This window comes from Urocampus carinirostris, chromosome 12 (assembly GCF_059441175.1).
Source record: "Urocampus carinirostris isolate Australia breed hairy pipefish chromosome 12, RoL_Ucar_1.0, whole genome shotgun sequence".
NCBI lineage: Eukaryota > Metazoa > Chordata > Actinopteri > Syngnathiformes > Syngnathidae > Urocampus > Urocampus carinirostris.
This window is the reverse complement of record NC_142360.1, coordinates 5,433,566-5,458,933: the sequence shown is the minus strand read 5'-3', so window position 1 is coordinate 5,458,933 and position 25,368 is coordinate 5,433,566. Positions and strand designations below refer to the sequence as shown.

The 25,368-nt window shown below is 41.0% G+C and overlaps 1 protein-coding gene across 2 annotated transcripts in view; it reads left to right on the top strand.

Moving 5' to 3' along the window:
- The window catches only part of agbl4 (AGBL carboxypeptidase 4), a 599,711-nt gene that overhangs the window by 505,176 nt on the left and 69,167 nt on the right, over window positions 1-25,368 (top strand). For both annotated transcript variants that reach the window (XM_088349263.1, XM_088349262.1), the window contains one exon: window positions 9,677-9,788. In XM_088349263.1, the coding sequence (XP_088205389.1) occupies window positions 9,677-9,788 (112 nt within the window). The remainder of the gene's footprint in view (window positions 1-9,676; window positions 9,789-25,368) is intronic.

Genomic DNA, 25,368 nt, shown 5'->3' with positions numbered 1-25,368 from the left:
AGAAAATGGTCGGAGCGCTTTATTTCAGCCACTTTTTTTACCCCGGAGGAGGACCTCTTAAAGTGCATCCTCCAAAAGTAAGTTACTCTCTACTCTCAAATATCATTTTATGAAATGTTTATTTTTTAGTACAAAACAATAGTTTACTTATACAAGTCTTAAACACACTTACGTAAACCTTAAACATACATTCCATACAAAATATAGCACTGAATTAACTAACGAACAAATTTACGAACGATTGTCCGGTATCTCGTTCGTAAGTAGGGCAGCGTCTGTATTTTGATTTAATAAACGAGCCCGAAATAAACCAGGAACAGCGAGAGAGAGAAGTCCGACAGGCCTGACCTAATGATTGACATTTTAAGCCAGAACCCGGCCAGGTTCGGGTCAGGTTCGGGCCCGGGCCCAAGATCTCACCTCTAGTGTAAATTTTACTTGCTTTTGTAGAATACATTATTAAATATCCCAAAACAATATTGTATTCCGCTTTTTATTGTATGTTGAGGCACTGTTTTCATTGTATTTCATTTTTTGTATTTATATGAATTAATTTTTATGTATTTCTTTCATCAAATTGTATTTATTTTTTATCTAATATGTAAATGTAATTGCATTCATATAGCGCTTTTCAAGTCACTGAAGACCTCCCAAAGTGCCTCACAACGTGCTTAACACTTGCCCATTCACACACACACACACACACACACACACACACTCACAAACTCACCGATAACATTGTCAGAATTTTTTTTCATCCAGTGTTTTTTTTTTACAGTTACCCTAAAAGGAGAACAAAACACATAACCAAAGATAACAAATCTTGGGATAATAAAACACGAACAAGGCACATGCATCATTACATTGTTATCGTCACATTGCAAACAAATATGGCTGTGACTAATCCTTGTCCTGTGCATCCACCCTCTACGCCACTGTATGAGCTCTACCTAAATTGTATTTATTATACGTATATTCCATTCAATAGCTAAAAAATAAAAAAGTATACAAATTGACCTCAGCTTTTGTTTAAAAAAGGCAGGTCGTCGAAAACAACATAGTTTCATCAAAAAAACTGTCTTTTATTGACTTTTGTTTAAGTTAAATATAAAAAAGAATGGTGCCCTAGCACCATTTAGTGTTTATATTTGCCATTCACTTGCAAAAACACAAATTGATTTGACACTGCTTTGAGTTTTAAAAAGGTTGGGGATCGAGAGACCCTCTTATGAAAAAAACGTCAGTTGTTATTGACCTATATTTTGATAAATATTTTTAAAAAGGCAGGTTCACTAACACCACCCAGTGTCTATCTGTGACCCCAATTGCACAAACACAAATCAATTGTCCTTTACAGGTGGCATATCGCCCCCTAATTTCTACAAAAAAACCTGTCAGTCATTAGGTTCAGGTTCACGTTGGTCAGGTTGTCCAGCACCGTTTAGTGTCTTTATTTACCCTCAAAATGCAAAAAATGGTTGCCCTCTAATTTAAAGGGGAAAAAGCAATTGCTCTCATTCCACCTAGTGTTGAAGGATGAAACCGTCAGTCATTTTTTACCTCTGGTCTATTTTCTATAAGACTAGTACTCAAGCACATTGTAGTGTCTATATGAGCCCTTCAATTGAAAATCAACAGAAATTGATTGACCTCTCCTTTAATTCTAAAAAGGCAAGTGGGCTTAACACCCCTTAGTGTTTACAAAAAAACTGTTCTCTGTTATTGAATATCTGTTTTGATAACTATTTTAACCCCTAACTTCCCTGTAAAATTTGCCTAAAATCCCAATCCAAGATGTTCCCAAAGTAAATTGAATGATGTATTTGAACTATTTGGAGAATATGAGCGGTTTGGGTCTCTTTTGAGAGGTATTAATCTGTAGTTTGAGCCTAAACTGAAATAATCACTGCAAGTGCTACTAACATTGAGTAATCTAAGTTGGAATATACAAAAATGTTTTTTTTTCTTGCCTGAATAATTTTTTTTGCAATCACATGCCTGCAAAAGACTGTAGCATGGGCATTTTAGCTGGAAAACAGTTGGGACAATAGCATGAAGCGTTACCTGGTCTCTGGTCAAATTTGATCAAAATGTGAACAATGAAACATTATACTTTACACATTTTTCTAAAGCATTTACAAAAGTCGCCATTTGGAAACGACCAATTTACAGCCCTAAAACTTTTGCATCCGTGTATTTTACTTTGGCGAATGTTTAGACATTGTGAAAGAGATGTAAATGTGTGACTTCTCTCTCCAGAAGTCAATTGATGATTGTGCACACTCGATAATCACACGTAAAAAGGGATTCCCAATTGCATTTACGCAGGTTTATTTTTATCTTTGATTTAAATACACACCGTAAATATGAATACATTTATGTTAGGAATTTTTGTGGCTAACCAATGTGTGAATCAACACTTGAATGGGTCATTTTTGGCTAAAGATTTTTTAAGCCGAAGTAGGTTATATCGTTTTTTTTTTTCAATACAGGCCTTATAGGTTGTTACAGGCTAAAGACCTTAAGAAAAAATGACAAACTTGCAATTGGCCGAGAGTGGTGTTAATCAAAAGATCACAGGCTAACGGCCTTATTGGAAATCATCTAAAAATTATTTTTATTTTCAAAGGGAAATTACAAAGCGAAGCAAACTGCTTACAACAAGGATCGTTAAATGATGCAGGAATGCTTTTAGTTGGATTTTTTTTTTAAATCTGTTGACATTATCAGGTGTTTTGGAGTAAATGTTTTACATTGTTGGATCCACTGAACCAGGGGTGGCGAACACATGGCTCTTGGCCATTAAGAATGCGGCTCTTTGCCTCATCATATTTTCTATATACAAGAACAATACTTGTTGTATTGTAAGGAGAGGAGTGTGTTATGGGAAATAATATGTTTTCAATTGTTTGTGTTTGTGTGTTTCTGTCTGTCATGGCAAGTGCGTGGTGTGGCTTTTTGACTCTCACAGTTAAAAATTTCGGCTATTTGTGTCAAACTTGTTCGTCGACCCTGCACTGAACTGTCATAAATGTAAACAGACCGCATTTGTGAATAATCGTTTCACAAGTGGAATATTACAAGACTTTTGGGGTTAGTTGTACCGGCTTTATACCGGGTATCTTGTTTCAGACTGATCGTGGTGTTTTTGTGATGAGTACATTGAAATATCTTGAATCCAAGAGTTTTACAATGATATGTGGAAAGACGTATTTCAGTGACTGGTGACATAGTGAAGTCAGTACTTTGTTTACCAACAGTTGACGGCCCGTCATCGGAACGTTAAGGAGTTAAAAAAATGCAGATGCTCTAGCGGCATCTAGATTTATGTGCCCTCCAATGGCACACAAAAAACACACAAATAGTTTGTCCTTTGCTTTAATTGAAAATAAATGTGGTCCGGTGTCTTTACTCGCAAAAAAACACAAACCTATCTATTTTCTATTTGAAGGCGACTGTAAATAAAACGCAGCTCACATATTACATGATTTTATTGAGCTAATTTCCTCTTAACTCCACCTTGAGGGAGCATAATGAATTCATGGAGCTCAAAGCAGCACCTTTGTGGAAAACGCGACGCGACCGCAGGGCCATTCTCTCTTTTCCCGTCCATCTCCTTCCCTCTGTCTTTTTAGCGGCATTGCCGCATCTCCATTGGTATCCCCCTCCCGTCGACTCCTTCTTCTTTCCCCTCTTCATAATTGCCTTTTACTTAATGTGTTCAGCCGCAGGAATACTAATGCCCGCTAAAATTGGCATTAAATGTTGTTGGGCGACACCTAGTGGCCAAAAAAACACAGACGCTAACTGCAGCAATAATCCGTCACCATCTGTGATGGACAAGCCCCACCCTCTATGTCCAAATTAGGTGGCGATAAGGATATTGACGGAATGTGACAAACGCGAATGACACTGGACGGTGACGGAGGCATGCAGAGCAAAACGATTGGCAGTTAACCCGGACTGAGTATTTTGTTCACGGCCGGCCGCTCGGCTCATTTGGCGGTATCGGTAACTCCCGAGCGGCTAACGGCTTCCGTAAATGTCAGAGATACGGAGGAGATACAAGATGACAACAAACAAGGGCAGCTGGGAGAGCACCTATAAATATGCCTCATCATTACCGGCTGCTGGGAACGATTGGGATCGTGTTACCAATCTTTATTGACTCCCGAAAAACAATAACGGACACTCAGCTTTCAAGTGGGAATTATGTATATATATATATATATATATATATATATATATATATATATATATATATATATATATATATATATATATATATATATATATATATATATATATATATATATATATATATATATATATATATATTTATATATATATCAACCAAAAAGTAGCAAGAAAGAAAGATAAGAGCTATCAAAAAAAGAAAGGTAGCATAAAGAAAGCTAGCAATGAAGAAAGTTAGTGAGATAACAAGCAAGTAAGAGCATGTAACGAGAAAGGAAGCTAGCAAAAAAGAAAGACGAAACCTAGCAAGAAAGAAAGTAGGCAAGTAACAAAGATAATATCTTGCGAGAAAGAAAATAATTATTGAGAAAGAATAAAGCTTGACAATAAAAATGAATGACAAAAGCCAGCCATAAAGAAAGATGAAAGCTAGCAAGAAAGAAAGACAAAAGCTAGCAAGAAAGAAAGACGCAAGTTAGCAAGACGGATGAAAGCTAGCAAGAAAGAAAGTAAGCGAGAAAAATGAAACCAAGAAATAAAGAAAGCTAGCAAAAGGAAAGATAGGAGCCAGCAAGAAAGCTGGCAAAAATAAAGATGAACACAACACAAGCAAAAACAGATACATAAGAAGACCCCTTATGAAGAGAAAAAATGTTGGTCCACAATTTCCCTCGGACGTGGGTTACCGGGGCCCCCTTCTGGAGCCAGGCCTGGAGGTGGGGTTTGCTCACGGGGTCAGGCCGGGCACAGCCCGAAGGGACGACGTGGGACCCTCTTCTCATGGGCTCACCACCTGTAGGAGGGGCCAAAACGGTCGAGTGCATAGAGAGCTGGGTAGCGGCCAAGGGAGGGGTCCTTGGTGCGACGGTCCCCGGCTACAGAAACTGGCTTTTGGGACATGGAATGTTACCTCTCTAGCAGGGAAGGAGCCCGAGTTGGTGTGTGAGGTGGAGAAGTTCTGACTGGATATAGTCGGACTCACTTTCACACACGGCTTGAGCTGTGGTACCAGTCCTCTTGAGAGGGGTTGGACTCTCTTCCACTCTGGAGTTGCCCGTGGTGAGAGGCGCAGTGTGGGCATATCAGCACCAAATAGCAGTTCAGAGTACCCACCCTTCTTGGAGTCCCTGGACGGTGTGCCTGAGAGCGCGCCCCCTGGGGACTCCCTCATACTGCTGGGAGACTTCAACGCTCACGTGGGCAATGACAGTGAGAGCTGGAGGGACGTGAATAGGAAGAACGGCCTCCCTGACCTAAACCCGAGTGGTGTTTCGTTATTGGACTGCTGTGCCCGTCATTGTTTGTCCATAACGAACTCTATGTTCAGACATAAGGGTTTCCAGATGTGCACTCGAAAGCTATCAAGTAAGAAAACGATCAAGACATTTTGTGAGAAAGCAAGCTAGCAAAAAAAAGCTAACAATAAAGTCAAGTCAAGTCAAGTCATTTTTATTTGTATAGCCCTAAATCACGAAGAGTCTCAAAGGGCTTCACAGATTGTTACACTATATTACACAAACTATTTTCAACCGACAAGAGGAGTAGGTTATTCGTATGCAATGGAGTAGAAGTGAGTTTTAAGTTTAGATTTAAACATTTCCACTGAGGTTGCAGATCGAATCTCAGGGGGAAGAGCATTCCACAGCACCGGTGCCCGGATGGAGAACGCTCTCGAACCAGCAGAAGACTTCTTTGCTCTCGGGATCATCAGAAGACCAGCACTCTCAGATCGTAGGCTTCGGACCGGGACATAGTGGCAGATCAGATCTGAAAGATAAGAGGGAGCAAGTCCATGTATGATTTTGTACAATACTAAGAGAACTTTAAAGTCACATCTTTGGCTAACTGGGAGCCAATGCAGGTTAGCCATAATCGGTGTTATGTGATCGTACTTTTTTGTCCTAGTTAAAAGCCTCGCTGCGGCATTTTGTACTAGCTGAAGAGACTTGATTCTGGACTTCGGGAGACCGGAGAGTAGTGCATTGCAGTAATCGAGACGGGAGGTAACAAATGCATGAATTATTGTTTCCGCATCAGACTGAGACAGTATTGAACGGATTTTAGCAATGTTGCGAAGATGGAAGAAGGCAGTTCTAGTAATTTGCTTTACATGCATCTCAAAGGATAGATCAGGGTCAAATATGACACCTAAATTTTTAACTGAGTCACTCTGTGTGATGTGACATTTGTCAATGTTCACAGCAGTTTTTGCGAATAAGTCCCGGCATTTAGAAGGACCAATGACTAACATTTCGGTCTTTTCAGAGTTAAGACGCAAGAAATTGAGTGACATCCACTCTTTTATCTCAGTGAGACAGGCCTCCAAATTTCCACAGTTTAGTGTGGAAGATTCCTCCAACGGAAGATATAGTTGAGTGTCGTCTGCGTAGCAGTGGAAGCTGATATTGTACTTGCGAATAATATCACCTAATGGAAGCATGTAAATGTTGAAAAGTAGGGGGCCGAGCACTGAACCCTGCGGAACACCGCAGGTAACATTAAAGGGCTCAGATGTCGTTTCACCATATTTAACACGGTGCGTCCTATCTGAGAGGTAAGATTTGAACCACGAGAGGACGGCTCCTGAGAGACCAATCCATTTTTCCAACCGTTCTAGTAGGATATTGTGGCGCACTGTGTCAAAAGCAGCACTAAGATCCAGTAGCAGCAAAAGTGATGAAGCGCCAGAATCCATTGACATTAGGAGATCATTTGTTACCTTGATCAGAGCTGTCTCAGTAGAGTGGTTAGCCCTGAATCCAGATTGCATGGATTCAAAAAGGTTATTCTCCGATAAGAAAGCATTCAGCTGCTGTGCCACTACTCTTTCGAGTACTTTAGAGAGGAAAGGTAGGTTTGACACAGGTCTGTAATTACTTAATATTTCTGGATCAAGGTTGAGTCGTTTCAGTGTGGGTTTAATAACGGCGGACTTAAAAGCTGCTGGAACTACACCTGAGGAGAGTGATGTATTTATAATATTTAGAACTGAAGGCCCAAGGACGCTAAAAAGACTTTTAATAAGTGAACCTGGGAGAGGGTCGAACTGGCAAGTTGTCGGTTTGGCCGCATTCACCACTTGTTTGAGATCATCAAGTGACAGTTCACTAAAACCGGCCATTTTCCCAGGGCAGCCACCCTGTCGTGCATCTGTAAATTTCAGTCCTTTAATACGTGTGGTACTAACAATATCTTTTGCAATTTCTTCCTGTATGCATTGAATCTTCTTAGTGAAGAAGACCATTAAGTCCTGAGCAGAGTGTGTCGAACTGTCTGCGATAGCCTGTTGCCTTGTAAGCGATGCTACAGTGTCAAAAAGGGCTTTGGGGTTGTTCTTTTGAGACGCAATCACCTTCGAAAGGTAGGCCGATTTTGCAGAGGCAAGGGCCGCTTTATACTTTAACAAGCTGTCACACCAGGTTTGATGGAAAACCTCAAGCTTGGTAGCGCGCCATTTTCTCTCCCATCTCCTGCATTCTTTTTTAAGGGCTCTAGTTTCATCAGTAAACCAAGGTGTGCGTCTTTTAGGACGTGATTTTAGTTTTATGGGCGCTATTGAATCCAGCACACTAGTCAGGGTGGTATTGAACTCATTCATGAGTGAGTCAATCGAGCCATTGTATTTAGGAAAGGACGCAACTGCTCCAGGAAGGAGTTCAGAGAGCTCAGAAACTGTGCCAGTGCCTATATTGCGTCCGCTAAATCCCTCAGCTTTATTAAGTCTACATTTAGTTAGCACCTCAAATGTCACTAAATAATGATCAGAGATAACAGTAGTACACGGTAGAACCATAATGTTTGAGGTTAAAACTCCTCGAGTCAGAATCAAGTCTAGCGTGTTCCCATTTTTATGGGTTGGCAAGTCAACCAGTTGAGTAAAACCAAATGCATCAATTAGAGAACTAAACGCAATAGTAAGTGAACTGTGTGGGGAGTTCATATGAATGTTAAAGTCTCCCATAATTATAATTTTGTCTGCATAGGTTACTAGTTCAGACACAAGTTCAGCAAATTCGTCTAAGAAAGTTGTGTATGGCCCAGGTGCACGATAGATAGTTATTACATCAATTGACAATTGAGGGGACCGCATCACAAGAGCCTCAAACGTTTTGTAATTATTAGAGGTACGTGTATTAAATTTGAGCGATTTTTCAGAGATTAGCGCAACACCACCACCTCTTTTCAGCGTGCGTGCTATATGACTACTCTCGTAGTCTGGGGGAGAGGCATAATTTAGCGCTAAGTGCTCATCCGGGCGTAACCACGTTTCACAAAGACCCATACAGTTAAGTTTATAATCACGAATAATGTTATCAACAAGTAAAGCTTTTGGAGCAAGCGATCTAATATTTAACAGACCAAATTTCAGCTTTGCTGAATCATTTGACTTAGCTGAACTCTTTGTAGTCTTTGTCGAGATCTTCAAAAGCTCCCGGCGTTGTGGCCGCTCGTGAGCGCTGAGTTTAAAGCGTCGGTTGTCCGGCGAGGAATGAATGGTGGAATTAGTTACATCCTCGCGTCCATCCTCGCGTCCATCTTGCTGCTTGGACTTCACACGCTTCACACATCTACCTGCACGGCAACCACGCTTCTGTGTCCTTTCTTTACAGCGCCGTCGGCGACATTTATTAAGAGGAATAGCTGTCCACAAGGATGCCGGGTCTCTTTGAAGTTCGCTCGGTATATCATGGGCGGTATAAAAAGTGCCCGAAAAATCGAAATTTAGACGCCCACCCAACCGAATAAGTTCGTCCCTACTGTAAGTGTTTTTGGCCACACATGTGTCCAAAAGTGAAAGCAAAAAAGACAAGAGAACGGCAATAAATAGAAGATTAGCTGGAGAGCTAGCCGCAAGCATGTATCCATGCGCAGCCGCCATCTTGCATGCATAAAGAAGGCAAGTGAGAAAGCAAGCATTACTAAAATATAAATCTCAATGGCGATACCCATAGAGATATCCGATACTTAATGTCCATGGCAGTGAACATGTCAATGTAAATAACATCTATTGACCCTAACCACGTGACGACACCATGACGGATGACGGTAAACTGTAGTAAACAGTGGGTGAGGCCTGTAAACAGCAACAACAACAACAACAAAAAGCTATACTCATCGACATAATTAGCAATGACTAGTCAAACGTGCGGCTGTCGGACCAGGTGGCTCACCTTGTCGGAAAGCACAAAAATTGCTATTTAGTGAAACTGAGGATAGCAGGGCTTGCTACCAACCCATACAGTCTTCCTAGTTATGAGGGACTTGTAGCGTCTACCAGAGCACAACAGGTCAAAGAAGTGGTGGGAATTGTCTTGTATAATGTTAATGGCTCTGCTACAGTATCGCAAGCCGGCAATGTCTTCTGGACTGGGCAGAGAGCAGCCGGTGATCTTTTATGCTGTGTTGATTACTCTCTGTATGTTTTTCCTGTCCGCTGGCGTGCTCTCAGCATACCCTCTGTGTGGTTTTGTGCCCCAAGGTGTTCACTGATGGGCTTTGACCTGAATCGCCACTGGCAGGACCCTTCCCCGTGGGCGCACCCCACACTTCATGCTGTCAAGCAACTCATAGTGCAGATGAGCCAAGACCCCGTGAGTACATACACTGACCCTTACAAAAATAACTCAGCTTTTGCATTCAAAGCCAGGTGTGTTTTGCATAGAGACCCCATGGGTGTAAAAATACTTCATTCATTTGAATAACTCACTATTTTTAAAGTCAGTGCTGTCACAGCAGACCGTGCGCCAAATGACTGATTTAGAGCTCCTGGTATTCCCAGACGGTCTCCGATCCAAGTCCTAACAAGGCCTGACTTTGCTTAGCTTCATGTGATTGGGCCTTATCAGGGTGGTATGGCTGTGAACAAGTTGATCCTTTAATGTCGTTCGCATTCCATAGCTGATCATGCAATCCAACGTCGCAGAGTCCCGTGATTCAGGCACCTGACACTTGTAATATTTAACTTTTATTTTTTCACTGTTTCTTTTTCTTGCCACTTATGTTATCCACTTGGTTGCAGGCTATGGTTTGCCACTAGCCACTATTGCTATTTTTAGCTGCTGCTGCTCTGTCCTCCAGCGTCTGTCCTCACTCACCATTTTTACCCACTCCTTCATTCTCTAGCTACTCATTTTAGCCACTTAGCTGCAGGCTATGGCTTGCCGCTAGCCACTATATTTGTTGTTAGCTGTTACTGCTAGCTGCTTCTTCTGGGACACCCACCCTCCACCACTGAACATGCAAGCGAACACTTCCCGAGTCCTTTGATGCAGACAATGTCAACTTTTTTTCAACTGATTCCATCTTTAGCAACTCATGTCAGCCATTTAGCTGTTGGCTATGGCTCCCCGCTAGTTCCATGTAAATAAAGCTTCACTATCACTCGCCTTCCTGAGCTGGAGTTCGCTAATTTCTGTGATCCCTGGTTTCGACGCTTGAGAAATTCTATTTTATACTATCCTTTTTAGTAGCTCATCCCACTAAATGAGCCACTTACACCAGCTCTGACCAACTCCATTTATCATCTCTATTCAGCTACTCCAGGTGTATGTAGCTCATGTGTTTTTTACCTTGCTGCCGTGGGCATTAACACCAACCTTCATGTCCTGTCCAAAAACTTTCTTTCTAAGTACAGGTCCTTGAAATCCTTGAAAACGCTTAAATATTAATGTTGAGTTTTCAAGTCAGGAAAAGGTCAAGTCAAGTCAAGTCAAATTTATTTATATAGCCCTTAATCACAAAAATGTCTCAAAGGACTGCACAGGATTACAATTACAAAATTACACAATTACCTGATCTTAAACCAGCATGCGGGCAAGGAACAACTCAAAAACCTCAGTGTGAGGAGAAAAGAGAAACCTTAAGAAAGGACCTCACATGTGGTAATCCCCCTTCCAGGATTGACCAGGGTGAATTACAATTAGCATTACTGTACACATAATAGTAAACATTAGGTAAGATGTTGAAAATGTCCGGAAAGTGCATGACATCAACGACGCCCCCAGCCTGCAAACCAGTCCAGAAAGTCTATGACGGCCAAGACGCTGCCTCCCGTCTCTGCCAGCTGGTAAATGCAGGGGTTGACATGCTGTAGGTCAGACGCTGGTCCGCTGACCCATCCCAAATCATCCTTTTCCTCCGTATCAGCCAGGCAGGCGTCGGAAAAAGACAGGACAAAACTGAATATGAAGTGGGCATCAATCATATGCTTTGGAATAGAAGTGTGTCTTAAGCCTCGATTTAAAAACTTCCGTTGAGGTTGCAGATCTTATCTCCAGAGGCAGGGCGTTCCATAACACCGGGGTCCGGATGGAGAACGCTCTCGAGCCCGCAGACTTCTTGGCTCTCGGAGTCACAAGTAGACCGGCATTTTCCGAGCGCAGACTCCGTGCAGGAACATAGGGGGAAATCAAATCGGAGAGATAAGAGGGTGCAAGCCCATGCAAACATTTATATGTTAATAAGAGAACCTTAAAGTCACATCTTAAGTGGACTGGGAGCCAGTGCAAGTTGGCCAATACAGGAGTAATATGCTCAAACTTTTTGGTCTTGGTCAAAAGTCTAGCTGCCGCATTCTGAACCAGCTGCAAACTTTTAATGCTAGACATCGGGAGACCAGAAAGCAATACATTACAGTAATCAAGCCGAGAAGTAATAAACGCATGAATTAAAATCTCTGCATCTGATTGGGACAGCATCGAACGAATCTTTGCAATATTACGGAGGTGGTAGAAAGCTATACTAGTAAAATTTTTCACGTGTAACTGAAACGACAGATTAGGATCAAATATAACACCTAGATTTTTGACCGAATCACTATGGGTGATATTACATGTGTCTAGGTTCAGGGTAGTGTTTGAAAACAACTGACGACAGTGAGCTGGACCAATAATCAACATTTCAGTTTTTTCTGGGTTAAGGCGTAAAAAATTATTTGACATCCATCTTTGAATCTCAGTAAGGCAAGCCTCCATTTCTACAACTTGAATGTCCAGTTTTTTTCCAGTGGCACATACAGTTGAGTGTCATCTGCAGAGCAATGGAAACTAATATTATACTTGCGGATAATGTCACCAAGCGGGATCATATAAATACTAAAAAGAAGGGGGCCAAGTACAGAGCCTTGAGGAACACCACAAGGGACATTAGATTGTTTAGAGGTCAGATTGCCATAGTTAACACATTGCATCCTGTCTGACAGGTAGAACCTAAACCCCGAGAGTACAGTTCCTGAGATACCAATGCGTTCTAGACGAACCAATAATATGTTGTGGTCGACCGTATCAAAAGCAGCGCTGAGATCCAGCAGCAGTAACATTGATGAGGCACCAGAATCTATTGTTAAAAGGAGATCATTGGTTACTTTAGCCATGGCTGTCTCAGTAGAGTGATTTGCCCTAAATGCTGACTGGACCGTTTCAAAAAGATTATTTTCTGACATGAAGTCATTTAGCTGCTGTGCAATGACCTTTTCAAGTAATTTCGCAAAAAATGGCAGATTTGACACTGGCCTATAATTACCTAGGCTTTCTGGGTCAAGGTTAAGTCGCTTAAGCGTGGGTTTAATGACGGCAGACTTGAAGGCTACAGGAACAATACCCGAGGATAGCGATATATTAATAATATTTAAAACTGGTGGTCCTAAGATCCCAAACAGATCCTTCACCAGTGAAGCTGGAAACGGATCAAGCAGGTTTGTTTGGCCCTACTGACCATCTGTGTTAGATTATCAAGGGACAAATCATTGAAACTGGAGAATGTTTCTGAACAACCGCCGACACGGTCCATACCTAACACCTCCACATCTTTGATATAGGAGGAGGAAACAGAGCGTTATTTTAAAATTTCATTCCTGATTTGTTGAATCTTTTTATTAAAAAATTCCATAATGTCGTTAGCAGAATAAGTGCAACCATTTGGTTAAGTTGTTGTCTGGTTAGTTTTGCCACTGTGTCAAACAAAAATTTCGGATTATTCTTATGTTTAACAATAATCTTAGAGAAAAACGAAGCTTTAGCTGAGGCAAGAGCTACTTTATATTTCAGCAAACTGTCACACCAGGCCAGTCGAAAAACCTCCAGCTTAGTAGTGCGCCATTTTCGTTCAATTTTTCTGCAACTTTGTTTGAGTAACCTAGTTTCTTCAGTAAACCAAGGTGTATTCTTCTTGGGTCGGAATTTATACTTTAGGGGCGCCACAGAATCAAGAACATTAACCAAAGCAGTATTGAAGTTGTTTGTAAGTGAGTCAACAGACCCAGTGTACGAAGGGAAGGCTGCAGTTACCGTAGGTAATAATTCTTTTAAGGCTAACACCGTTTTAGGGCGGATATTGCGACTGCTAAAGCCTAAATTTTCCTTATCACAGTAAACATTAAACAGCACCTCACATTTAACAAAATAGTGATCAGAGATGGCATTAGGATATGGTAACACTGTAACATTTGAGGCTACTACGCCACGGGTCAGGACGAGATCTAGAGTGTTCCCATCTTTATGAGTGGGCACATCAACTATTTGATTGAAACCAAATGTATCAATCAGTGACTTAAATGCAATTGCAAGTGAATTTGATGGGGAGTTTATGTGAACATTAAAATCACCAATAATTACAACATTGTCCGCATAAGTTACTAAGTCTGTTAACAGTTCCGAAAATTCTTCCAAAAAATTTGAGTATGGTCCAGATGGGCGATACACAACAACTAAATAAATTGGTGTTGACATTAAGGACCTCATAACAAGTGCTTCAAACGTTTTAAAACTAGTAGGGGTATTAGGAGTAAATTTCAACTTATAATCCGATATAAGAGCAACACCTCCACCTTTTTTGCATGGTCGTGCCAAGTGCGAACTCACAAAGTTAGGGGGAGAAGCCTCATTTAACACTACAAACTCATTTGGTTTTAACCAGGTCTCACAAAGGCCAATAAGGTTAAGATAAAGATTAAGAAAAGGCTTTAATTTTGCTTGAAAATGCTTGAAGTTTTTGCCATGTCACTCGGCATTCTGACTCCACTGACCACGCATTAAACAAAGAAAAAATAATTTTAATAAAATAATTAAAAGTTAGTACAGCACGGCAGCTGCGATTGCATGGCATGTAAAGCGTCTTTGCCCCCTACAGGTGCATTAGGACAGGTGCATCAAAAAGTCCAAAAAAGAGATACTTCTCTTCACAATGGCAGCGCTTTCCAGTCATATGATAGATAACTCACAGAGATGACTAGCTTAATTATGATTTTTTTATAACGTTTTGCTACATTCTACACCTATACAGGGTACTATAAAGTATGTATTAGTGCAAGGATTATCTAATAACTATACGCACAGCTCGGTAGCCTAGGACGCCCGCTCCGAGACTGGGAGGTCGCTGGTTCAAGCCTCGGCTGAGTCATACAAGCCGACCGAGTCACAAGACTTTCAACATTGGTACTCATTGCCTCCCTGCTTGGCGCTCGGCATTAAGGGTTGGAATTGGGGGGTTTGGTCACCTAATGACTCCCAACACAGCAGTTGGGCCTAAAATAGCAGCAGCCCTGTTTGGCTGCATCGGCTCGCTACAGTTTAACTGTACGGGTCAGGTGTATCGACATTTCGTTCTGTGTGCATGGTTACAAAGAATGACAATGAAGGTAAATTCTATTCTATTCTTTATTATGAGCCATGCAAAAAATGAAGGTTGCCAGTGGTAAATTGCAATTGAAAGAACTTCCTGCATCTGAAAATGTAAGATAAATATTACAGTAATTTTGCCTAACACACAAGATTAAAAATCACATATGAAAATATTCAGGATCTGACGAAATCTGTTTCCTCTTCAAATGGTACCGGAAAAATTGGAAAATTGACCTTAAAAGTGCTTAAAAAGTGCTTGAATTTGGTCATGAAAAAGGTGTACGAACCATGTAAATAGTATACAAAAATACTTTTTAAGGATAGTTAGTTAAAATTGTATGTATGTATTCTGTAGATTGTGCTTCTTTAGAGAAATCCGTGGACTAAAAACGAACCTCGAACTGCACTGTGAGCTGTTTCTGACCACTCGAGTCACTTTAATTCGACCTTGGCATGTTGTGTACTTTTTGTGTTGGTTATACGTAGCTTAGCAAGTGTGCTAGCGTCTCCCTGCTTGGTTCAGCATGTTCCTCTCCCTATCTTATTTACGCCGACATACTGCAGGGAGCCAAATCTGACCGTCAGCAACTCCGGAACGCCGGTTAGCATCTCCCGAGCAATTACTTACTTGTTGACATTTTTTGTGTTTGAAATTCTATCAACACTAGGTGTCTAACCTACCCCATGTTTTTTTCTCCTTCTTTTCTGATAATTGTAATCAGAGCAGCAGGTTGGCAGGATTACTGAAGGTCAGCGAGTGTCCTGGGAATACGCTCCCCCTTTGTACGTTCGTCTAAATCCGATAAGGCGGCGGTCGGGGGCGGGGCAAGGGGCGGGGCTGAGACGAGGTGAGGCGCGGAAGCGGCGTGCCTCGGATTAACCTTTTTCCCCTCTGGTGCTGACACTTTGATCGATAAACTCTGTCATGGCAGCGGGATCCACTCGTTGCTGTCATTCACACGCGCCCGCCTAAACGCGACCGTGGCAACAACGTCAAGGTTATAGTTACCGGAAACTTGAAAGGAAAAAAGATAGAAAGTTCGAACAACCAAAAACGAAATATGTGTGATGTTTATAAAGCCAAAACAACCTTAATCACAGTACACTTTTTAAAATTTCTATGAGTACAAGTATCTGATGCTTCGTGTAGCATTGGAGTGTTTCCCCTCACTCAAATACAAATACAGTGTCTTTGTTCGAGGCACCTCTCTTTGGCAACATCAAGTTGACATATTTCAACCTGCAGCTTGTTTTTCTCTTGCGCTTCTCTGAGCGTTGTCTCGCGGGCCGGATTCAATCCCTTCGCGGGCCTGATCTGGCCCGCGGGCCGCCTGTTTGACACCTGTGTATTATAAGATAAGGCTGACATATCGGAAGACCGATGCTGAGAAAATACTGATATGAAATAATACATTCTTATGAATACAGCACATAAATACTTCATTTAAATATGTGGATAAATATGATGTGCTGCTGATTAAATGATAAAACTAATATAGCTGAAAAACTCATGCGATAGTGACAACATACTCATTGACACATTTTAATAATCCAACACAAACTACCTACCTCCTTTTAGCTAGCTTTCTTGTTTCCTTGAATCTCCCTACATCCATCTATCCATCCAGTTATCCATAAATCTGCTTAGCTGTTTTGCTATCTGTGATTAGCAAGCTAACTGCATCAATTTAGCTAGATTGAAACTCTCACTAGCCAGTTATCCATGTATCAGCTTAGCTTTCTTGTCATCTATGGTTAGCATGCTAACTACCTTAATTTAGCTAGTTTTGACCTAGATTGAACCTCCATCCATCCATATATCTGTTCAGCTATGTTGCTTGCTGTGGTTAGCAAGCTAGCTACCTTGAATTGTTCAAACAGCAAATAATTCCCCCCAAAATAAATAAAATAAAATGCTACTGCTGAACAAAGTATCTTAAAACCATATCTTGGAAAAAAAAAAAGGGGGGGGGGGAAACATCCTTAAAACACAACACAAAATAAAAGCTGAAGAAAATTAATGACAATACCAGTCAGTACCACCATTCATGTATTTTTTTATTTTTTATTTATTAATCTTATTTATTTATTTTAAGACAAATAATAGTCTTCAATGTAAAAAAATACCCAATTCAATCTGTTAAAAATTCATAAAAAAATCTTTTTTTAAATAGCTTTTAATACGGTTGACCATGAAGAGACCTCGTTGCCATTTCGTCCCCCTTTCTGTGTCTAATCACTTCTTCAACCTTCTCCAAGAACACTAATTGACTTCAGTTTTCTGGAGCTAATTTGAGGGGGGGTTCAAGCAACCTCTTCATGTCTATCCGTCCTAGAGCAGACTGCTAATCCCACTCACCCGTGCCAGGTGGGCTGCCAGGCGGCCTCAATGCCCTCCATTCATGCCTATTTCACACAGCGGGCACAGGGGTCCACCAGGGGCCGGTAGGGTTCTTCTGTGAAGGGATCCATTAACAGGAGATGAGCGGCAGTTATGGCAGCACAGTTGGCTCGAGATAACAATGGTGCCGCTAAATCACTTTGATTATTTGTCAGGTGAGGACTGAGGGAATTGAGAGGGGGGGGGGTCGGATTCTCTTGAAATGTGTCATGCCAATAACGGAGAATTACAACACAAACAAGACGGGTGAAACAAAAGCTGCACCCAGCTGGGAGATTGATGGGCGATCTATGTGTCCCCCGGTAAGATATTAGAGTACAACTGGACAGGATGTGGCAGCAGGTCTCCAAACCAGGAGGCCAGTAAATGAATACAGCACTTATGGCAAGAAAATAGCTAGTAGTCCTGCCAGAAGACAACAGGTGGTGATGACAACTCACTGGGTTTAGAGGGTTACTTTTGAAATGTAATCCAATACAGTTACTAATTACCTGTTGAAAAATTGTAAACAGTAACGTACTCCGAAGACTGTAATGTTGAAGTAATGCATCAATTTCTTTCAATTACTTTTGGACTACCGGGTACTCTAATACCAAATATGCTGTTAAAAGACAAAATAAACTAAATATAAATTCTCTCTACCTACCCACCTACCTACCTCCCTACCCACCTACCCACCTGCCCATCCTGGTCATATCCCTCGAGAGGGGTGACCGACAGCAAGACAAACACATACAAAAAAACAATGAAAATAAAAAAGGGAAAAAGTAGCAAAAAACTAATATATTTGGTGGACCATGGCCAACCCAAATGCCCTAAGACCCAAACAAGTTAGGCACCTCTGCACCCAAGTTGGTCATGCTTTTGCCCCCCTAGATGAAACGGGACACAAGAAAGCAGCCATGTCACTCGGGTCAAGGTGACACAACACACTCTTCTCAACAGCAGGGCCCGACAACTTTCACTGGTTTACCCCTGCCTTACCTATAGGTGCCCTGCCCATCCCTTAGAACACGTCTAAACATCCCACTATCCTTTTACAACACCTCTCTTCTCATTCCTATCACCAACAAGAGCTTTAGCTTCGACTATATTTAGACCTCTTTCCTGCAGTGCACTCATAACACAGTCCATCCACGTCAATCAGGACCTTCCTCTTGGTCTCCTTCCATTTACTTCTGCTCTGTAGATCCTCTTCAACATTCGCTCCTCATCCATCCTCTCCATGTGTCCAAACCAATCGAGTACTCTGTGATCCACACGCTTGCTCAGTTCCACTACTACCCCAGTTCTGTCTCTCACAATTTCATTTCTCAATCTATCCAATCATGTCACCCCTAACATACTCCTCAAACACTTCATCTCAAAAACATTTAATTTCCTTCTGAAATCTGCGTTCAGGCTCCAAGTCTCTGCACCATACAACACAGTCGGCACAATCACACTCTCACAGTCCCCTCTTAACATCCATACTCATACTCTTGTTGCTCATCACTCTCCTCAGATCACCCAAAACCTTGCTTATTTGATTCACTCTGTGCAATACCTCATACTCCATTCCACCAACTGCAGCCACATCACAACCCAAGTACCTAAAGCTTTCAACTTCTCCCAGCACCTGTCCATGCAACCTTATTTCCAACGCCATGCCCACTCCACCACGTGAACACTTCATCACCTTACTCTTCCCAACATTCACACATAACTTATGCCTATCACACACTCTTCCAAACTCCTTTACCAACCTTCTCAATGTTTCCTTAGAATCAGCCACAAGCGCTCTCCATCTGCAAACGACAACTGACTTACCTGCCACACCGTTCCACTCTTATCCATCATCTCTACACCTCTGCCAAATACTTTTGCATTCACCTCTCTCACCACATCATCCATGTACACGTTAAGCAGCCATGGTGACATCACATACCCCTGTCTAAAACCAATCAACACAGGAAACCACTCCATGGTTGACAAAATTCAAATTTGAGTACATTCTGTATATGTAAATGTAAGACACATATGAATGAGTACATGAAGTGAATGAATTGATGCTTTGAAGGATGTACTGGAAGAGGGCACATGCTCCCAGGCATTCATTATTTGTGTCTTTTTTGTTCATACTCATTTGTTGCATTCTAATTATATGCCACTTTCCTGTTAGTTTTTCAACGTTTTCGGTGACAAAATTAACCGACATGTTAGAGGGAGCCTAAAGAGGCTAGGGGACAGCGGTAGTGCAGCAGGAGATCCCCCAGACGCAGGCAGCAGGTAATGTAAATGAGGAGACTGATTTTCATTATTTTGCTCATCCTCAAAAACAAGATCTGCAAATGTTTTTCAATTACCATCCACAGCAGCCCACAAAACTCCCCACAATAGCTAAGACGTTCTACAACAAGCAAGGCACCAATCGCAAGTGGCTCACATAAAGTGAAAAAAACACGATCAACATATTGTTGTCTGTTTAACATTTGCACCTGCTACAACCACTGCAAAAACTCTTATTTGTTACCTAGTGCTCTCACAATATGACCTCCTTACAAATGCCTACCATGTCATTGGGCTGGCGTTTAAGTTCCTGTTGACCCTTTCCTGTTCTCAGATTCCATGGGAGAGGAGCTTCTATGCTTTTAATTGTGTGAAAACTCGGCTATGAAACTCACTTTCAGGAACTTTTGGAAGCTTTCATGCTGATGTACAAGGAAAAGGAAATTCTCATATTTATAGACAATGACATTGCCATTGACAAAGTTGCGGAGACCAGTACTTTGCTTTGGAGGATTTTGATGTTTTAAGTAGCCTACTTAAAATGTGTGTAGTAAAGCTACTTCATAAGAGGTATACAAGTTTAGTGTAAAGACTAACAATCCGATTTCAAATTACTGATACTGTACATAGGTAAATATTTGGTCATCCGTATCAGAATATTTATATAATTTTCTTAGAATTAAAATGGTAAAGTGCTTTCTTTTAAGTTTCAACGTATCTCTGAATTTCTCTCGAGTAAAAATGCATCATATGAGCCCGCTGCTGTTGTTGTTGTTATTGTTGAGTCACTCAAGGCGCCTAAGGTAATCCTTAGTAGCGCTAGACTCGCTTGTGGGAGGCTCCATAGTTCTCCGAAGGAGAGGGGGCTGCGACTGTCCTGTGCCGCCAGGCCTGACGGGGTTGACCCAAGCAAACCAAGCATACGAAGCCTCTGAAGTCCTTAGTACGTTCGGACAGGCCGGTGCATGATTTATGGAAGCCCCGTGGGCAGGTAGTACAGGTGATTGGGGTGTGGTCGCAGCGAACGGTTTGAAAGCACCACTGGCATTTGGACTGGGGGCCAGGGTTGCTCTCGATGTCGTCACCCTAAGAAGAACAGAGAGAGGAGAGTAGAAGAGAGAAAAAGAGAGGGACAGATAGAAAGAGAGAGAGACAGACAGAGTAAAACGCAAATAGGGGGAAAAGAGAGCGAGAGAGGTGGGGAGAGAGTAGGAAAGAGAGGGATAGAGAAAATGAGAGACAAGAGTGTAAAGGGGGAAGAGAGAAAAGGAGAGACAAAGAAGGAGAGAGGACCAAGAAAGAAAGAGAGAGCGAGTCTGAGTGGATCGAGTAGGATTCGTAAGGCTCCCCCGGGAGAGAGCCCTTCGCAGGACACCACGGGAAGGTTCCTAGTCTTTGTCAAGTCAAGTCAAGTCAAGTCATTTTTATTTTTTGTCCTGCTCCCGCTGCTGTTCCATTCATTCAAAGAACTCCTCCATAGCTAAGTGGGTTAGTTTTGAGTTTATAACTCCCGCTCTGGCCCTGATAACTAGAAATAAATACACAAAACCTCTAATTTAACTTAAAGTGAAATTTAAAAAAAATCACCAGCCAGGCACTCTGGCTGCTCATCACCCCCCTAAGCTCTGAACTTAAAATCGCCGCCGGACTCAAGTATGAAAAAATAAATTCATGTTGCCTTGCCATATTTTAGGAGTCACATTCTGAGGTATTTTTATTTAGCTGTTATTATTATATAAAATTTTTGTACGTACAAACATGCAGACTGCCATCAAAGGACTAAATTGTCAAGAACCCGAACCCGATCAGAACCCAAACGTGTGACGTTCTCACACAAGCCTTTTATTTTACGGGAAATGGGCAGTCATGCACGTTGGGCAGGGTTCTGGCGTGGAAAGACAGGAAGCCAGAGACCGACGAGATCGATTCCAATTGCCGAAGTTGATATCTGACAGATAGGGTTGATACCGGACAGGACGGGACAGACAGGATAGATAATGAATCAGGATATTGAAAATAAACAGGAGAAGCTAGACGGGAACGATAACTGGAGAAAATAATAAACAGGACAAAACTAGACGGAAACAAAACTGGAAACCGAAATTAAACAGGACAAAACAAACCAGAGCAATACCGGGCAGGAAATACCAACAGGAACAGGACAGAGTCGAAACCCACGCCTGACAGGGCAGAATTTCATTGATGGGCTGACAAGGGAAGGGTGACGGCGCTGAGCTTAAAATAGACAGAAAGCCAATCTGTTAGCGAGCCGCAGCTGGCAACACATGGGCGGGGCCAATTGGGCGCTATGGCAACTGTGACATAAATGATAGTTTTAACTATAGTAGACACTGAAAATCAGAAGAGAAGACATCAATAGATTTTGAAGTTGCAAGGAGAAACAGGGAGAGAAGCCTTCAGATAAGAGAATTCCAGTCCCCGTTTCTGACACTTTCCCTGGTGCTTTCTCTTTATATTCAATCTTCAAGGTTACAAAAAAAAACAGATCAGTCCCAAAGGGTGTGGCTATCATAAAATATCAACATGATTAGCTGATAGCCGGTGTAATAGTGAAAATAACGAACAACAGTGTGCAATGATAGTCAAAATAAGGAACTAGCACCCTATGAAATCTCAGTTCGAATTTTTACAATATTAAAAACTGAATAAACACAGCTTAATTAAAATATTTATAAAATATATTTAAATAATCGTAATTTTCTTTATTAAACTATTATTTTAATGTATTTTTGTATATTTGTATTATTGATGTTCACTATGTTTTGTGTATTGTTACCAAATGCAACATCTTTTGACTTTATTTGACCATTTACTTTTTCAAAGATCAACCATCAAGGCATGCAGGGACCTATCTATTATGTACGTTTTCATGTTTTTTTGTATTTTCAATCAAAGAGATATATAATGTGATATAATTGATAAATACTATACATGTAGTGATAGTTCTGATGCCACTGAACATTTCGAGTAGTTTGGAAGTCAAAAACATAAGTGTTTGAGTTATCACACTTCAAGTTCACGTCCACCTAATGTAAACTGACATGAATTGTGTGATATTTAGGGGACAACTATCATCTAACTCTTACCACCTTTGATAAATTTAAAGCTCTAATTATGCCATATGAAATATTCACTCAGAAATGTAATGTGCCGTAAAATTCACACTATAAATCACACCTGATTATAAGCCGCACCCAGTTCATTTTAAATGAAAAACAAAAACAAAAACCATTTTGTACATACATAAGCCGCACCTGACTATAAGCCGCATGAGCCCACATTGAAACATGAGATTCTTACAAAAAAAGACGGTACACAGAAAGAGGTTTAATAATATACGGTACCTTAACCCCCTAATGTTTGTTTCAAAATATACTCATCGGAGAAACATCACACTACAAGATACCTGAGAACCCTAAAGCCGGCGTAACTCACCATTGCGTCCCCTAGCCGTCTTTTAAACATGTCTGCTTCATCTGAAGTTGCTTCTTGTAATCCATTCGTTTCCCCACATTATTTCCGTTTATGAATCAACAAATTATCAAAATTATTCCTAAAACGGTAGTTAGCGCTCCCTTTTCGATTGACACCTTTTCCATGATGAGTGTCTGTTCATGCTAGTTTTATTCATGCACAAATTTACAATAAACTTGCGTCTTCCTCGACACATATAGTCCTCGTGTTTCACTCTCACCTTTATTGCTCAGGCGCCCCTTGTGGCCGTTAGAAAGAAAGCATGAATTGGTGGCATCGTTGCATAAGCCGCAGGGTTGAAAGATTGGGTAAGAAAGTCGCGGTCTATAGTCTGAATTTTACGGTATATTCTGTTGATTTAGTCTTTTTTTTCATAAGCATATTTGGGAATTCTACTCTCTCAGGGGCTTAAGGGGAATAAGTAAAAAATTTTAAAACTACATGTGCACGCATAGGTCTGAACGGAGATGAGTGTGCACTCAAAGAAGACACACCAACAAAAGAACGAATGAGTTGGATATACCGGGAGTAGTTGTGATGGGTAAATGGCTAGAGTTGCAAACTGGTCGACTTGGAAGGGGGATTACCTCATTCGCGGTCCCTTCTCAAGGTTTCTTCATTTTCCTCATGTTGAGTTTTTTTAGTTTTTTCTTGTATGTAGGTTTTAGATCAGGGGATGGTGTAATAATTGTCTGTGGTTTGCAATAGTCTGTGGTATGTGTAGCCCTTTGAGACTCTTTGTGATTAAGGGCGTCACAAATAAACATGACTATACAAATAAACATGGCAAGTACAAATAATGTACACTAACATGCATTGTGTGACAAAAGAGAAGGGTTGAATAAGCTTAAAAAAACAGCAAAAGCAGCAGGTGTTTACTTGTACGACTCGTGAATGTCACAGTCCTAGATCTCATCATCATCCATCCCAAAGCAAGCTGTTTTGATGAAATTTCGTCATTTACCATCTGCAGCTCAACGTTAGTCAGAAGCAACAACATAAAAATCAAAATCAGCCATGCAAGGCGCAATAATCTGTTCCCAAGTTAGCTCTTTCTTGTTTGTTTTAAAAGTGAGAACAGGGACTGGGCGAAGAACGGGAAAAAAAAGCATCCGGAGAAACAAATGGACCCATCTCCTCGGTAAAGCATTGCTTTTTTCCAGCTCATTTATCAAACGCGGAAGAAGAATTCTGTTTGATTGGCTGATTACCAAAAGCATTCATCACTGCCTGATGCTTCCCCCAACAATTTGACAGCACCGTTTTGGATAATTTGTTAAAGATGACGCCGAGGTCGCTGTCGCCCCGGCTTCTTTCTGACCTTTTTTAATATTAGGAAATTAATTCTCCGCACAAAACAAATTTATCCACACTGACGGTGATGGATTTCGCACCTTGAAATGTCTCTGAATGCCGATTTCTCTTTTCCGACTCCGCTCAACAGTTCGATTTGCATTAAAGGAACAATGTGAACTCGTTATTCCTGGTGGTAAAGAAACACCCAAACATTTATGGGGTTACATATTTTAACGATAGCAGACGGGCAATAAAAGAAGGGGGAGGAATAAGTAACCAAATTGTCTCATTTAATAGGACGGACCCTATTATTTAGAGCTACCAGTACTAAAAAGAAAATATGATTCATTGAAAAAATATTGATTAAGAAAATAAGCAAAAATACATGAACCATCATGTAAGCATGCATTTTTTTAAATACTCCTAGGTCAAAAAAATTAATTTATTCTACTATGATGACTTTGCACCAAATGCAATATTGCACAACCGTTACGATACCGACGTTATCACGACAACCCTGTATGTAACATCCCACATGCCGACATTTCTTGTGTAAATACCATGTAAATTATAACTATAGCCTTATCCCCCTTGTCTTATAACATTATCTTCTCTGTTCCTTTATCTTCTTGCTCATACCTCACTATGAATGTGTAAAACTGGAGTGTCATGCCCAATTTCGTTGTCACAATATGTTAGCCCATTTGTAACAATGACAATAAAGGTATATTCTATTCTATTCTGTTCTATTCTATTCTATTAGGTGGAGGAATGAGTAACTGGAGCATCAGATTTAAAGAGTGTGTATTATCAAGCTTCTCCAAGTGGTAAAACAAATAACCAAACATTCATGTTTCCATATTTTAATGAGAGCATTCAAACAATGACAGAAAGGGGAGGAATAAGTCACTGAATGAGTAACTGAACTGTCACATTTAAAGGGGACAGTGTGTTTTATTTGGAACATCTTTTTAGCACGCTTTCTTTAGTTGCATGACATAATTTAGCGACATCTAGTGGTTAAATATTACACACTGTCCTTTTAAGAAGCGAGCTGAAGACCCACTTGTGATGATTGTGTTTGCTTATACCTCG